The sequence below is a fragment of the Rana temporaria genome, chromosome 9 (genome assembly GCF_905171775.1).
Source record: "Rana temporaria chromosome 9, aRanTem1.1, whole genome shotgun sequence".
Lineage (NCBI taxonomy): Eukaryota > Metazoa > Chordata > Amphibia > Anura > Ranidae > Rana > Rana temporaria.
This window is the reverse complement of record NC_053497.1, coordinates 130,327,509-130,344,866: the sequence shown is the minus strand read 5'-3', so window position 1 is coordinate 130,344,866 and position 17,358 is coordinate 130,327,509. Positions and strand designations below refer to the sequence as shown.

The window sequence follows — 17,358 nt, the reverse complement described above, 5'->3', positions numbered from 1 at the left end:
CAGACCAGCGGATCCATCCGTTGGGATGGACTCCAGCAGATGGATATGTTCTGCATGTCAGCGAATATTCGATCTGCTGGAATCCATCCCAGGGGAGATATATCCGCGGAAACAGATCCGCTGGCGTGTACACACCATAGGATCTATCCGCTGAAACCCATTTGCTGGGATTTATCTGCGGATGGATTCTATGGTGTGTACGGGGCCCAACTCTTTATGAATCTAGCTATTAGTCTACAACAGTTCTGCTCCTATACAGCATAGTATTAAAAGCAGGAATTTAGCTACTTTCTAAAATGTGCTTGCTTACTAGGGGTTTGATCCGATGAGGTGCATACCACCTTGTGGACTTGCGTCTAAAATGTACAATTTACAGGTGTACAGCTGTCACTATACTTTCAGCACTCCAACTCTGGACCTTGTGGTCTCAGCTCTGATGGCATGTTCCTTATTAGAAATAAAGCAAATTTTAGAAAGTGTTTGAATTCCTGGAGCTCAGCTTTAACCACTTCAGCCCTGGAAAGTTTTACCCCCTTAATGACCAGGCCATTTTTAGCACTACAGAACTGCATTACTTTAACTGACAATTGCGCGGTCCTGCAAATAGAGATTTATTTTGGGGGTATTGGATTACCGCTACGATTTTTATTTTTTAGCGCTAGAAACAAAAAAAGCAACAAAAAAAGAGTGATAATTTTGAAGATATATATATTTTTTACTTTCTGCTATAAAACATATCCAATATTTTTCTTTTTTTTTTTTATCCAATTTCTTCATCGATTTAGGCCAATATGTATTCTGCTCCTTTTTTTTTTTTTCTTGTAAAAAAATCCCAATAAACTTATGTTGATTGGTTTGCGCAAAAGTCGTAAAGCGTCTACAAACTATGGGATATTTTTATGGGATTTTTATTTATTTTACTAGTAATCGCGGCGATCAGCTACTTTAGCCAAAGTGTGACATTGCAGCAGACGAATCGGACACGTTTGACACTTTTTTGGGAACCAGTGACATTATTACAGTGATAAGTGCTAAAAGTATGCACTGTTACTGTACTAATGACACTGGCAGCGAAGGGGTTAACATCAGGGGCGATCAAAGAATTAAGTGCATCCCTAGTTGGTGCTTGCTAACTGTGGGGCATGGTCTGACTGAATGAAGACAGAGATTCGTGTTCCTACTTAGCAGGAACACAAGATCTCCATCTTCTCTGTCAGAACGGCGATCTGCCTTGTTTACATACACAGATCAACGTTCTGCCTCTCTGGGGAGAGATCGCGGGTGGCCAGCAGACATTGGGTCCGCCGGACCGGCTGATTGGCTCCCCCTGACCCGCTGATTGGCTCCCCCTCTGTCCAATCAGCACGCCTCCAGTGTCTATTACCCGAAATGACGTACAGGTACTTCGTTTTAGGCAATAGAGCCGTCCTGCTGCAGTATATATGCGGTAGGTGGTCGGCAAGTGGTTAAAGAAGGATTGCACAGAACTTAGTTACGTGACAAGAGGCTTTAATAATGTTAAATTCATGAAAAGTAGCTGCTATGAGGGATTATTTAAAATTCTGAAAATAATTTGGATGGTCTTTCTGCCTTAAGTGGTCATGTAAAATTTCCTCCACAGTATAAGCATTATCTTCATTAAATTCTTATTTTAAAAGGCTAGTTTACTCAGAAGTGCTTTCTAGTTATGAAAAGACTTCCCTGTCTGTCTAGACATCCTGTTCACCTGGGAGTTTTTTTTCCCTTTCATTGCGAGATTTGTGTATTCATGGATGTCCTGTTACAATCTTAATATTAGAAAAATGTTAGCAGGAATGCCAAGCGCCCCTCATAATGGCCACAGGAAATAAGCCAATATCTCACCAACAAGGTCCAAGAGACGAAAGAAAAGCTCTTGGTTTTAAATAGCAGTTTTGGTCTTGCTTTTTAAATCAAATATTTTCTTTAGTGTTTGAATCTCTTTTCAATTTGATTTATTTTTCCAGTTGGGTTTAATTTAATGTCTGTCTTTTTAAGCTTTTCCAGAATCTGAAGAATCTAATGAGTCCACACCGGATTGATTTCAAGTCTCCTCTGGAACTGTCTGCACAAGGTAAGGGCTATTGACCTGTTCTTACAACATTGCCTGTGAGGATATCCATAAATCCTTTGCCAACATGGATGCAATGACTGTCATATTAATTACTTGTCTCCATGCCTGGTGCAAGCCAAAGCAGCACGTCTCACGACGGGCGGAATATCTCGGGGGTTGAGGAGAGCATCTGCTCAGAGTTTTAATTTTCCACTCATATAATTAGACAGACTTGATTAAATCTCCCTTGAGTAATTTAGATCAGCCACACTGTCCATGTTTGTCACCATCTTGGCAGATTCTACTCTGATCTTGTTTACAAGATGGGATGTTGGACATATTCCAGAACTTAGCAGCATTAGCTTGTAATTGCTGACCTTCCACCAAGAGATGACGTCATAGAAAACGCATTTGTGGAAGAGCCAATCTTGGCTTGGGAAGTACAAGTCACAGCTGCTCCCTTATTAATCAAAGGCTGGGAAGACTGTTAATAATGCAAACAAAATGTGATAACTTTATTAAAACTAAAATGTGATTGGTTGAAACTGGGGATTTCAAATTCTTGATCTTCTCTTTGTCATTAAAATACAGCTTCATGCAAATATAAAAAAAACAGGTTTTAGTTAACCACTTAAGCCCCGAGCCTGTTTTTCAGATTCGGCGTTTACAAGACTAAAACTGTTTTTTTTGCTAGAAAATTGCTTAAAACCCCCAAACATTATATATATATTTTTTCTAACACCCTAGAGAATAAAATGTCGGTCATCACAATACTTTTTGTCACACCATATTTGCGCAGCTGTCTTACAAGCGCACTTTTTTGGAAAAAAATTCACTTTTTTTAATTAAAAAATAAGACATTTAGCCCATTTTTTTTATATATTGTGAAAGATAATGTTACGCCGAGTAAAATGATACCCAACATGTCACGCTTAAAAATTGCGCCCGCTCGTGGCATGGCGTCAAACTTTTACCCTTAAAAATCTCGATAGGCGACGTTTAAAAAATTCTATAGGTTGCATTTTTTGAGCTACAGAGTAGGTCTAGGGCTAGAATTATTGCTCTCGCTCCAACGATTGCGGCGATACCTCACTTGTGTGGTTTGAACACTCGTCAGGACGGGACGCTTTAAACATTTTTTTTTTGGTTTTCTTATTTATTTTTATTGATTTTATTATTTTTTACACTGAAATAAAAAAAAAAAATGTATCACTTGTATTCCTATTACAAGGAATGTAAACATCTCTTGTAATAGAAAAAAGCATGACAGGTCCTCTTAAATATGAGATCTTGGGTCAAAAAGACCTCAGATCTCATATTTAGACTTAAATGCAAAAAAATTAAAAAAATGGAAATTTTGTCATTTAAAAAAATAACAAAAAAAAAATGTCTCTTTAAGACGCTGGGCGGGACTGACGTTTTGACGTCACTTCCGCCCAGCAATGCTATGAGGACAGGTGGGGGCCATCTTGCCCTCACTCGCATCCTCACACAACAGGCAGCAGCACCGATCGCCTCAGCCACTACCGACGGCTCCGGTAAGCGGCGGAGGGCGTGGGAGAGCGGCGGGAGGGGGGGGGGGCCCTCTCCCGCCACTGATAACAGCGATCTTGCAGCGAATCCGCCGTGGAGACCGCCGTTATCGTTTACAGGCCCGCCCACTGAAGAGATGGATATCTTTGTTGTGGCAGCAGCTGCTGCCGTTACCGAGACATCCATCTTTAAAAACAGGACGTATATATACAGTGGGCGGGCGTTAACCGGTTAAGTTATGTTTTACATATAAAAAAAAAAGATAAAACCCAAGAACAAAAATAGAATTCATCGCCGTTTACAAGTTGATGTATTTCATGCTTATCCAAAAGTACATTCAATAGGCATAGTAGTCGATTTACTAAGACTGGGACAGTGGAAAATCTTGTGCATATCTGCATAGAAGCAAATCAGCTTCCAGGTTGTTGTTTTTTTTGTCAAATCTTAACCACTTCAGCTTTGAAACATTTACCCCACTTCATGACCAGACCTTTTTTTACGATATGGCACTGCGTTACTTTAACTGACAATTGCAAGGTTGTGCAACACTGTACCCAAATAAAATTGACGTTGTCTTTTTCCCCCACAAATAGAGCTTTTGTATGGTGGCATTTGCCTCTGCGCTTTATTTTTTTGCGATATAAATAAAAAAAAAATACTTTCTGCTATAAAACACAGTATCTCACAAACGTAAACACACCCCTCACATTTTTGTAAATATTTTATTATCTTTTCATGTGAGAAATTACAATTTGCTACAATATAAAGTAGTGAGTGTACAGCTTGTATAACAGTATACATTTGCTGTCCCCCTCAAAATAACAACACACAGCCATTAAAGTGAAAATGTCCAAATTGGGCCCAAAGTGTCAATATTTTGTGTGGCCACCATTATTTTCCAGCACTGCCTTAACCCTCTTGGGCATGGAGTTCACCAGAGCTTCATAGGTTGCCACTGGAGTCCTCTTCCACTCAATGACATCACAAAGCTGGTGGATGTTAGAGACCTTGTGATCCTCCACTTTCTGTTTGAGGATGCCCAACAGATGCTTAGGTTTAGGTCTGAAGACATGCTTGGCCAGTCCATCACCAGTGGTCGTCTTGGAGGTGTGTTTGGGGTCGTTAAGTTTAAATACTGCCATGCGGCCTAGTGTCCGAAGGGAATCGATCATGCTCTGCTTTAGTATGTCACAGTACATGTTGGCATTCACAGTTCCCTCAATGAACTGTAGCTCTCCAGTGTCGACAGCACTCATGCAGCCCCAGACCATGACACTCCCACCGCCATGCTTGCCTGTAGGCAAGACACACTTGTCTTTGTACTTCTCACCTGGTTGCCACCACACACGCCTGACACCATCTGAACCAAATATGTTTATCTTGGTCTCATCAGACCACAGGACATGGTTCCAGTAATCAATGTTCTTAGTCTGCTTGTCTTCAGCAAACAGTTTGCCGACTTTCTTGTGCATCTTCTTTAGAAGAGGCTTCCTTCTGGGACAACAGCCATGCAGACCAATTTAATGCAGTGTGCGGTGTATGGTCTGAGAACTAATAGGCTGACCCCCCACCCCTACAACCTCTACAGCAATGCTGGCAGAATTCATACGTCTATTTCCCAAAGACAACCTCTGGATATGATGCTGAACACGTGCACTCAACTTCTTTGGTCAACCATGGCAAGGCCTGTTTTGAGTGGAACCTGTCCTGTTAAACCGCTGTATGGTCTTGGCCACAGTGCTGCAGCTCAGTTTCAGGGTTTTGGCAATCTTCTTATAGCCTAGGCCAGGGATCCTCAAACTACGGCCCTCCAGCTGTTGCGGAACTACACATCCCATGAGGCATTGTAAAACTCTGACATTCACAGACATGACTAGGCATGATGGGAATTGTAGTTCCTGAACAGCTGGAGGGCCGTAGTTTGAAGACCCATGGCCTAGGCCATCTTCATGTAGAGCAATTATTATTTTTTTCCGATCCTCAAGAGTTCTTTGCCATGAGGTGCCATGCTGAACTTTCAGTGACCAGTATGAGAGAGTGATAACACCGAATTTAACACACCTGCTCCCCATTCACACCTGAGACCTTGTAACACTAATGAGTCACATGACACCGGGGAGGGAAAATAGCTAATTGGGCCCAAATTGTAAATTTTCACTTAGGTGTGTACTCACTTTTGTTGTCAGCGGTTTAGACATTAATGAGTGAGTGTGGAGTTATTTTGAGGGGACAGCAAATTTACATTGTTATTAAAGATGTACACTCACTACTTTACATTGTAGCAAAGTGTAATTTCTTCATTAATGTCACATGAAAGATATAATAAAAAATTTACAAAAATGTGAAAGGTGTACTCACTTTTGTGAGATACTGTATCTAATAAAAAAAAATAAGAAAACAAATTTCTTCATCAGTTTAGGCCAATATGTATTCTGTTACATATTTTTGGTAAAAAAATCCCAATAAGCGTATATTAAATGGTTTGCACAAAAGTTATAGCGTCTACAAACTATGGGATATTTTTATGGAGTTTTTATTTTATTGTTATTTTTTTACTAGTAATGGTGTTGACCAGCGACATTGATAGTAAAATTGCAGCAGAAAAAAATAAATCAGATAATAGCGGGCACTTTTGACACTTTTTTTGGAAACCATTGACACGGATACAGTGATCAGTGCTAAAAATGTGCACTGTCACTATACCAATGACACTGGCTGGGAGGGGGTTAAAACCAGGGGCGATCAAAAGGTTAACTGTGTGCCCACTGCCCAGCCAGTGTCTGTGTACTGTGTGGAAGGTGCTTTCACTAAGGGAAGACATGGATCCTTACCCCTGCTTTGCAGGAACACAGGATCTATGCCTTCCCTACTGACAGAATAGCAATCTGCCTTGATTGCATAGGCAGATCGCCGTTCTGCCTGTGTACTGAACATTAAGCTGGTGCCGGCAGAGTCTGCAGTCCCCTCTGATCGGCTCCAGCTGTGCATAATTACAGCGGGAGCGGCTTTCGGGCACACATTTGCACCCTCTACTCAGAGCTGCGGGATCACGTATATATGTGTGATCCTGCGCACAGCCACCGCCCTATAGCAGTAAAACTGCTATAGGGTGGTCGGCAGGTGGTTAAAGTGTTACTAAAGTAAAACATTTTTTAAGTAAAACAACAAACATGTTACACGCACCTGCTTTTTGCAGTGATATTGCACAGAGCGGCCCAGATTCTCCTCTACTCAGGCCCCCTGGCGGCGATCCTGGCTCCTCCTCTTCTTTGTGTGCCCCAAAACAAATAGCTTGCGTTGGAGGTACACAGTGTCTGCACGCTCCCAAACTGTGTGTCTATGGAGCCGCGCTCCAAAGACTTATACAGCAGGACTTGGCCCCACCCCCACTGCCTCCTTAGTTAATTTGCTTGACTACTGTCTGAAGAGGAAGAGAGGGGAGAACAGATGCAGCCATGCCCAGTGCTGGATCTATTCTCCCCTCTCTTTCAATTCACACAGGGAAAAAGGGGGGTTTGGGATAGAGAAATAGAAAACGTTAAGTTGTCTTTTCAACTTAATGCAGCCTATGCATTAGGGTGAAAAAACATTAGGCAATTGCAGGCCCCCCAGCCCCCCCCCCCCAGTTTACTTACCGGAGCCCTCGAAAGTCCCACGTCGAGATCGTGCTTGATGTCAGCGCGGTCTTCTCGGCTGTTCTGGGCTCTTCATTGGATAAATTGATAGCAGCGCAGCCACTGGCTCGCGCTGCTGTCAATCAACTCCAATGATGCGAGGAGGGCGGGGCAGAGTCCTGTAGTCGGCGGCTTATGGAAGCCGGATACAGGACTCAAGAGCACGCCTGCAGGCTAACCCCCTTGGGAGAGCGCTTCCCAGAGGGGGTTATCTGATGTGGGGAGGAGCCGAGACAGCCGCCAAGGGGCCCCAGAAGACATGGATCGGGGCCACTCTGTGCAAAATGAGCTGCACAGTGGAGGCAAGAATGACATGTTTGTTATTTTTTTTAAAAAGTGAAGCTTTACGACCACTTTAATGCAAGGAATGCAGCAAGGTAAAAAATGCTTTCAGTTTTAGTATCACTTTAATTGAACAAGCTGGATTTAGAAGCTGATTGGCTACCATGGACAGCTACATCAAATTTTGCACTTCTCAGTTTTAGTAAATCAACCCCTAAGTATTAAGCCAGACTCTATAGCTTTATATTTCTGTTTGTGACATCATTGGCAAGATTTTACCTCACACAGATAAGATAAATGGGGAGGGGGGGTGGGGAGTTGGGATAGGAGGGCACAGACCGCAAAATAAACACTGTCATAAGAGTTGGATTACTTTATGTTCTTTTTTAAGGTAAATTGCAATATTATCAATTTTATGTATTGTTTTTTTCTTTCTTTTAGGAAAGCAATTGATCGAAACCTATTTTGACTTTCGATTATATCGCCTTTGGAAAACCCGCCAGCACTCGAAGTTGCTGGATTACGACGACATCTTATGAGCCCAGTAAAAGGCCATTTTAGGAGAACTTTTTTGCTGCTTCCCAGGGGGCTGTCAGTCTGCTGGGACCTCCCGCTATAGAGTGCCAGGTACCAGAGTACGAAGACGGAAATGAAAGGCACAGTCCGCTGGCGATTTTAGCGGTTGTTATACCTTGGAAAGGTGTCGGCCCGAAGCTTGACAAGTCTGAAGACAAGAGCAATGAGAGAAAGAGGAGAATACGTCTTCATACTGAGCTTCATTAATTCAGGGCGAAAACAAACAAAACAAAGAATCATCGGGTCCGCTATCCTAAAGGTCCTCGTAAGACTTCAGCTCAGGTTTTATTACGAAAAATAATGTTAACTACTCTTGCACTAAAGAGCAAGGACCCCGATTAGCCTTCAAAAACCACAGCAAACTTTTTTTGTAGCAAACCCAGGTGACCTTTATTTCCTTCAGGCGGAGGATGACCAAGAACGCCAAGAACGAGCGCCACAAATGCTGTACAGCTGGCGTTGGAAGCAGGAAGGCTGGACTTATTTAGAATAATTACATTTGTGAAAATAGATATATCTATATAATATATACATATATCTTATTAGAAGGTTTCTAGTAATTTTATGTGGGGTGACTTAGGATACAAGTGCAATTTTTTTTTTCTTTTTTAAACAATTAGCATATTTAATTGTTATAAATAAAACGTGCAGAGGTTGTTTAGCTACCCTGCACAGTGTGTTTTGTGACAGAGCGGGACACTCTATACACAGTAGAACACAGTCTTTTGTAGTCATCTAGATCACCAGCAATCATGTGTTGTTCCCCTGCTTTCCTACCCAACGGTAGTTCCCGTCCCACACACTGTGCTTCGTGTTACCAATTGTGTCTTGAATAGTGACGGTGTCGCCAAGCAACCCCACCCTACTGTTGGACGTTGTGCTCTGCACACTTCCGCATCCATCTAGCACCTTGCAATATATTGATATTATTATGCGAACATAGTAGGCTTCAGTAGAATTATATGTACAGTACACTTAGCGGAAAACGGTATATATTTACATATATAAAATTCATTTATAGGCGACTAGCCATAACGATGGTATAGCCCATCTTTGAAGAGTGTCAGGTTTTTCTCTTCTCTCGATGGGACCTCAGGTTTGGTATGTTTTTGGTGTGTAACCGTGCATTCTGTAAGCCAGGGGTATGAATCGTCTGCATCCATAAAGGATGTTTTTTTTTTTTTTCAGAGGCGAGGCCTGGTTTTATATAGTGTGTGTATTGATGCAGCCATAACATGGGGAAACCACTGGCTGATGTATCTATAGAATAATCATGTTGAGGGGTGGGTGATCATTGCTTTTTCAAGATTGTATTACTGAGATGTTCAGATTTTTGTTGTTATCTCAAACAGTCAAATCTTTATGGCCTCAGTTCTTTGCTTGATTTTGGGTCAGAAAGAGGCTGAGTCATAAAATCACAAATTTCAGCTAGTACACACCTGCATTTCACATTCATGTCATCAGCATTGCACATCTTACCGTACTTATTGGATTTAAATTTTCCTCCTAAAATATATAGAGACCCAATTCATTTAAACGGCCAGCCAACCGTACACTTTGGGACCAGATGTTGGTAATCAGTAGTCTAAACCAGGCAAGCAAAACCTAATGTATAAATTGTAATCTATTATTTAATGCAAACTAGAAGCCAGCAGGCACTGTTTAGGCTCCAGAGAACACGTGATTCCATTTGTTAAAGTCACTTTGATGACCCAGCTGCTTTACAATCTAGATTTAATTTGAACTAGACTCTTCACAAGAGAGTCATGCCTATATTTTATGAGACACCCCATCATACTGTAAATATGTGTTGATTTAAAGCATTTTAAAAGGTTTCTACATATCCTATATAATCAAAGCAAATATATTTTTTCTAAATTTTAGTCTATAAATTGCAGGGGTCTATCATGAGTTCCCTAGTGACAATGCAATAAGAAATGCGCATCCTTAAATTTATTTTGCTGTATTTTGGAGATGCATGTGGTTCATAATAATCTCTTGAAACTTTGGAGCCTAGAGCTTCAATAATGCTTTTTTCTTTGGAAGTGGGGTGTTTATAACTATAAGCATTTATAAGCATTGTTTTTCTCAATTTCTTTTCTTTTCTCTTTTTGTGCATTTCATTTTACCTAGATTTTTTAGCAGATCTTGATGATTAGTGTATTATTTTGGAGATAAAAAAGGACAATCTGTTCTTCACCAGCACAATTGCTATTATTTAATAAAGAATAAAAAGCTGTGCCCCAATTTAGAACAATGTAAGAAGGTAGGCAGTTTTTTTTTCACCATTTTTTTCCAAATTCTACACCACATTTGAAAGACATTCTCTGGATTTTTTTTCAGTTTGCCAGGAATTTATAAATCATGACACCGATAGGCACTTTTTATTAATAAGCTTCTTCATGTTTTTAGGTAAACCCTGAATATTGAGCATTTTGTGTGTTTTTCCAGTGTTTGGGTGCGGGAAATCGGGTGCAGTTGCAATATAAATGCAATGGCCGCGATTCAGATACATTGTCGTATCTTTGAGCGGAGATGCGCTACGCCGACGTAACATTGAGAGGCAAGTACTGTATTCAGAAAGCACTTGCTCCCAAAGTTACGTTGGCGTAGCGTAAATGGGCCGGCGTAAGCCCGCGTAATTCAAAGTAGCAAGGCAGTGGGCGTGTTGTATTGTAATGAAGCGTGACCCCATGTAAATGCATGGCTGATCGAACGGCGCATGCGAGCGCATTCTCAGAATCACGTCGCAGATACTCCCTAAGATACGTCGGCTCAATGCTTTCGACGTGAACGTAACTTACGCCCAGCCCCATTCACGTACGACTTACGCAAACGACGTAAAACACGACGCTTTTCCGACGTCCACACCTTAACATGACTTACCCCTGCTTTATGAGGGGTAAACTTACGCCGGACGTAAGCCTTACGTAAACGGCGTAGCTAAATCCGACGGGCGCAAGTACGTTACTGAATCGGCGTATCTAGGTCATTTGCATATTCAATGCGTAAATCTACGGAAGCGCCCCTTGTGGCCAGCGTAAATATGCACCCAAGATACGACGGCGTAAGGAGACTTACGTCGGTCGTATCTTGCAAAATTCAGGCGTATCTCAGTTCCTGAATAAGCGCATAGATACGACGGCGCGCATTTGGACTTAGGACGGCGTATCTGGAGATACGCTGTCGTAAGTCCTTTCTGAATCCGGGCCAATGTCTTTGACATAACACACACTTCTCTTGTTTTTGATCATAAAATGTCATAACATGCCAACCCGATGCCTTTCATATAGTGCTGGCGGGCTGTTCAATTTATTGTAAATGTAGAATAAAACGACTAGAATTTGGGTCATGGATATAAAATGCCCTTAACTATTTTTTTTTTTTCACAAGTGGAAAAAAAAATAAAAAATGAACAGAGCATTGATCACACTTTAACGTTTGGCAAGTATGACATACGTATACATATCCAACTTTTCTTTTTAAATTATTATTGTATTATTAGAAAACAAAGCATGAGTGATTTTTTATTAAACTTTAACATTTAAATTGTGATCACTTAAATGCCCTTGTCATTTGTGTCTTAAAATTAGAGCTAAAACGCATATATAAACATAATTGTAAATGTAGAAAAATTGCTTTGAACACTATTTTTTTTTTTTAGGCCAGAACTTAGATCCATTTAAAAAAGCTGTTTTTCTTTAAACAACATAGCTGTCTCCATTGGAGTACATATACATTGGTAGGCTGTGTACTGTAGTAGAGACATTAAATTATAAGCCCCTCTGTTGCAGAGCTAGAGGTCAGTTGTTCTGTCTGGCTCTACAAGCGATACCGAGACTTTGTAAATTATTCATATTAATAATTTGCTTTTTGAAAGGTCAAATTTAGCAAAATTAAACCTTTTTTTATCCTTTAACCCTGTCCTTCAGCTAACAATTAAAATTTCACTTAACACTTATTCAAATTTTGAAAAAATTAGTTAGATTTATCAATTCTTCTTCTAGGTTGACTCCAAAATGTCAGGAAATTCAATAAGTAATATCATTTTTTTTTTGTATTTAAAGCCTTTTTTTGGATAGTAGGGAATAGTTAAAACTTTATTTACTTTTTGTTTGTTTTTTGTTAGCTTTGTCCTTTGGGAGAATTCCTACTAACATATACTGCCTTTATAAATTTACAGACTTCTGTGTTACAAATAATGTCTTGCCTGAAGCTAACCTGTAGGCAAAGATGATCGTGTACAAATTCATTATCACTAATAAACATGACATTTCCATAAAACGGAGCATTGCATTGCTGCACATGAAAAATATCTCTGTCTCCGGACTAATGACCTGTGGGATGTTTGCAGCATGCAATGTTTGATGCACTTCAGTGCCTACAGGAACACCGTGCCAGGGGAAGGGGGAAGTGGAGAGGAGCACATTGATGGCTTCATTACTGCTGGGGATCAATAAATTATTAAGATGCCATAATTTGTTTATGCATTTTTTTATTCTACGGCATTCATTGGCTGCAGTATCTCCCCTTGTGTTATTCGGGATATTCAAATGCCCTTATGGTGTAGCAGGGTTGTAGAACATGCTCTTCTCGTACCATAAACACGTTTCCCCTGTTTCTGCCCCACCCCTCTCTTTCTCCTGATTGGCTAACTTACTTGACAGCAGCAGGAGCCAATGGCATCACTGCTGTGTCTCAGCTAATTAAGAGGAGAGTACCGGACGTCGAGGAAATCGTGGACATTACTGGAAGATGGGGCTCAGGTGAGTACTGGGGGGTGCTGGGGTGGGGCTGCTTCACACAGAAGGTTTTTTTATCTGAACAATAAAAAAAATTCTGACTTTCCAATAAATTTAAGCTGCAATATATTACATTTTTGGATTAAATACCACTTTGAATCACCACTTACAGGAGGAGGAAACTAGATGCAATAAAAAAACACAGACCACCTAGTAGATAACAGCTAACCTCTGCCAGAGAGATTCAGTTAGTAACAGTGATAGAAGCAATATAATTTTCCAGTGGAAAGCAACAGGACCAATAGACACTTGCTTTTTTGTTAATAATTACTAAGTATCTAGAATCTACATAATGCATCTGTATGGATTAAAGGGGAACTAAACCTTCTCCTTTACAGCCAAGGGAGCTGACATTTCAGTCTCTGTTTGATCTGCAGTTGCTATGGTGCTGCACATTTAATTAGATATGACACCAGCCATTTGATGGCTTGACAATTGGGAGTACAAGCATCTGGGACAGTTATTTACAGCATCCCTCGAATGTAACTGTTTTGGGAAACCGCTAAATCAATGGGTTTAGTTCCACTTTGGCTGTATTTTTGGATTTAAAACTAAACCCATCAATTTAATGGTTTCCCAAAACAGTTACATTCAAGGGATGCTGTGAATGAGAACTGTCACAGTTGCTATTGCTCCCAATTCAACCATCAAGCCATCATACAACTGGTGTCATATCTGATCACAGAACCATGGCTGCTGCATATCAAACAGAGGCCAAGACAGCAGCTTCCTTGGCTGTAAAAGCTTAGGAGAGTTTAGTTTCATACATGCTTAGTATTCCTTTGTTGGAATATTCTGTTCTTGTACCATTTGTTTCTAACTGAAGCTCCCTGGCAGAGGTGATCTTTTAGCCACAAGGTGGTTGCTTTTTTACCCCCAACGCTTTAAAGTTGAAAAAATAAAACTTTTTGTCTATAGTTCTTTTTGGATAGGGTAAGGGATGGTATAACCCCTTTCAGCTTTTTTTTTTTTTTTTTTAAGCCATCTGTGTCCCATAGGGTAAATATTACCTTCACTTCCTGTCCCATGGCCAAAACAGGACAAATTAAGGGAGCCCCCCCCCCCCCCAGGTCACCAGAACTAGTATCCCCGTAGGAAGATTTCCCCTCTATTAATTTTTTTTACACTTTTTGTATAAAGTACACTTTAATATAAAGTTGTTGTATCCCCAAAGTGACATCACCTAGACAGGAAGTAAGGGAAAATCTCCCAAAATGGCCACAGACAAAACAAACCTACTGTATTCAAAAATTACAGATGTGTCTACAGATACCATTGAATGTCAGTCCTTCCAGGATCTGCTGAGGCATTGGTCATGTGACTGGGTGTAAGTTGGTAGCAAGCAAATATTTTTTACAGCAAAAGGCACATTTTTGCACTTAACATTTTATGTGTTTCATAATATCATTATGCTTGAGGAAGAGTAAAATGAAATGAATTTGTTGCAGGAGTGTGGCATCAATTTACAGTTGGTCATGCACACTGCAAAAAGAACATCTATGTAATAGAGCCTTAAGAATTTGTATGTAAAAAATTGCAGTAGATTAGCGGGCAGCTTTTTCTTCCTACTCACATTATATTTGACTTTGTATTATTTAAGCAATAATGCATACTCCATCCCACCACCATGTACACATTCCATTATACCTAGTCAATATTTTGTAGTCACTTCATAAACTAGAACACCATACATAAACATATAAGCATCTCTGTATTTATAGGTTATACCTATAACGTATTTCTGCAGGTACTGCTAATATATGAGTGGCACTTTTGAATTGTATGAGGAAACGTATAGCAAATATAGGGACCGGTTTGGTGTAGCAAGTATTACATGTGATACAGTGTATATACTTATTTTGAATAATCTGTAACACATATATAACTCTGCTAAGTGCTATTTTTTCTTTTTATCTGAACTGACCCCAGGGCCAGATCTCTGCATAGCCTCATGAGCGGAGACCTTAGGTGGCCCAAAGGCCCCAATGTATTTTGCTGCTCACAGCCACTCACCCATTCTTTGTATTTTTGCAGCCTGTGTATTCTCATGGAGTGGTGTCCTGCGTACTTTCAGTTCCCTATGCTCTGGATTTATAGACTTGGAACTGCTAGCAGAGTACGGCAAGAGGTCTAGAAGTAGCCTCCCAAGGCAAACTGTCCTTCACCCTCAGCCCTGGTGTGTTTTGCATGACTAAGGCATCTGATTTTGTTAAAGGGTCATTCCACCCAAGAGGGATACTTTAGTTACAAGTGGAGCCTGGTGGGTTGAGCCAACCATTGTACAAGACGTGTCTATTAAATAACGAGTCTGTGCTCCCATCTAGTAAACAATCCAGTCAGAACCGGTTATAACTGCATGCATGGTGACCTTGAACATGTTTGAACCTGTATGACAAGCAGCAACACCCTATGACATTCGGTTGATTGTGAGTCGCCATTTAGTTTGGTTGGGTTTTCTGTAGTGTGATGAAAAAATGCTAAGTTTATAATTTGAACAATGCGCCAATTTGAATTTTTTTTTGTAAAAAAACACCAACAGAATGTTTTCATATGCTTACTACAAGCTTATTGGAATGACGGCCTGTCTTGTGCACGTGTGTGTGAGTGGCACAAAAGATTCAGCGAGGGGCGTGAGAATGAATTCCCAAAAGTTAAATCAGTGCTTAAAGGGAGACATTTTGAGTAAGTTGATGCTGTAAAGATAAAAATGGCGCATGTGTTGAAACAGCTGACACAAATTGATTTTCTCCATGCCTTCGACCAGTGGAAAACAAGACTGCAGCAATGCATTATTGCAAATGGGGAATATATTTAAGGAAACAAGCATTACATTTGTAATACATATAAAAAGATGAGTTATTTAATCAGTCTCGTTATTTAATAGACACACCTCATAAGTCTTGGTTAGTTACTCTAACAGTGGTGCCTAACTGCCATAATTCCTGACTCTGTTCCTGCTTACCAGGGAGTTTTGGATATCCTTGCCCACCTTCATGTGTTCCAGCTCCTCCTGTTAGGCCTCGTACACACGACCAGACATGTCCGATGAAAACGGTCCGCGGACCGTTTTCATCGGACATGTCTGCTGGGATCATTTGGTCTGATGCGTGTACACACCATCAGACCAAATTTCCCGCGGACAGAATACGCGGCGACGTGCGCGCACCAGGAAGTTCAATGCTTCCACGCATCACTTCGACGCATGCGTGGGATTTCGGGCCAGCGGACATGTCCGATGAGTCGTACTGACTATCGGACATGTCCGACGGACAGGTTTTCACCGGACAAGTTTCTTAGCATGCTAAGAAACTTTTGACTGCTGGAATTCTGTTCGCTAGGCCAGAAAACTGTCCGGTAGGCCCTACACACGGAAATGTTCGGTCGTGTGTACAAGACCTTACAGTCTCTAAAATACAAAATAATTCAGCACAGAAATCTTACTTGTAGTGTTCCCTAGAGATACAAGGAAGTGTCAGGTGGTTTAACTCTCTAACACAAGCATAGGCAAATGTTGGCCCCTCAGCTGTTGCGGAACCACAAGTTCCATCATGCAAATGCTTCTGGGCTATCAGAGTTTTGCAATGCCTCACAGAACTTGTGGAAGGATGAAGTTTGCCTACCCCTGCCAGCATATACCAAAACCTTAAATATCATATTTTAAGTGGACTGACTGTTTAATGTAATATGAAGGCTAGCTGTTCAAATGGAGCTAGAGATAATGGGTTGCACGCGACATTTAGCTTGGGGCAGAAAATATTAATCTAAATGTATTCTATAGTTCAAATTATCTTATATTCTGTATGTTTCAAACACGGGCATACAAACTGCAGACAATGGGCACTGGTGAGACAGGGGCCTTACTTGATTATTGATTTCTACTGCTGCTTTTGAAAATTATATCTTCTTAAGTAATCTGAGAAAAGTTCTGTCATTAACCTGTGGATATTATAAGGTATTTAATCTACAATATGCTGAATGAAGATGTGATAGTAATATATATTCTGCAATAAAGAGATTTTATGTACAGTAGTGACATGTATAGAAATGTTAACAGCTGTACAGGATAAGTTAACTGGAAACCTTGTACAGATTAAAGTTGAACAATGTTTAAAATGAATATATTGCTTAGCAAGCAGAAGTGCATGACTGTTAGGAGGCAATTGAACCAGGAGGCAATTGAACCAGTATTTGTACATGATTGCTCCATGTGCATATAGAGTAGGTTACTATGGATTTTAAACATGATATGTGGATGAATAATTCGCTAATTATTAGTAATAATAATTTGAGCAGAAATGGTAAAATGTTATAACAGTGTTTCTCATGTCCTTTAATTAGATCGGTCATTGCTGACCTCCTTGTGAAAATACTTGTCTGACTGTTATGCTTAACCCTCTGGTTTTAGTACCCTTTTAGAATC

General features: G+C 40.4%; 1 protein-coding gene across 4 annotated transcripts in view; it reads left to right on the top strand.

Annotated features, from left to right (window-relative positions):
• Positions 1-10,383, top strand: part of NSMF (NMDA receptor synaptonuclear signaling and neuronal migration factor) — an 84,344-nt gene extending 73,961 nt beyond the window's left edge. For all 4 annotated transcript variants that reach the window (XM_040324510.1, XM_040324509.1, XM_040324508.1 and 1 more), the window contains 2 exons: positions 2,017-2,092; positions 8,002-10,383. In XM_040324510.1, coding sequence (XP_040180444.1) covers positions 2,017-2,092; positions 8,002-8,099 — 174 coding nt within the window. In that variant the 3' untranslated portion in view covers positions 8,100-10,383. The remainder of the gene's footprint in view (positions 1-2,016; positions 2,093-8,001) is intronic.
• Positions 10,384-17,358: the final 6,975 nt, after the last annotated feature.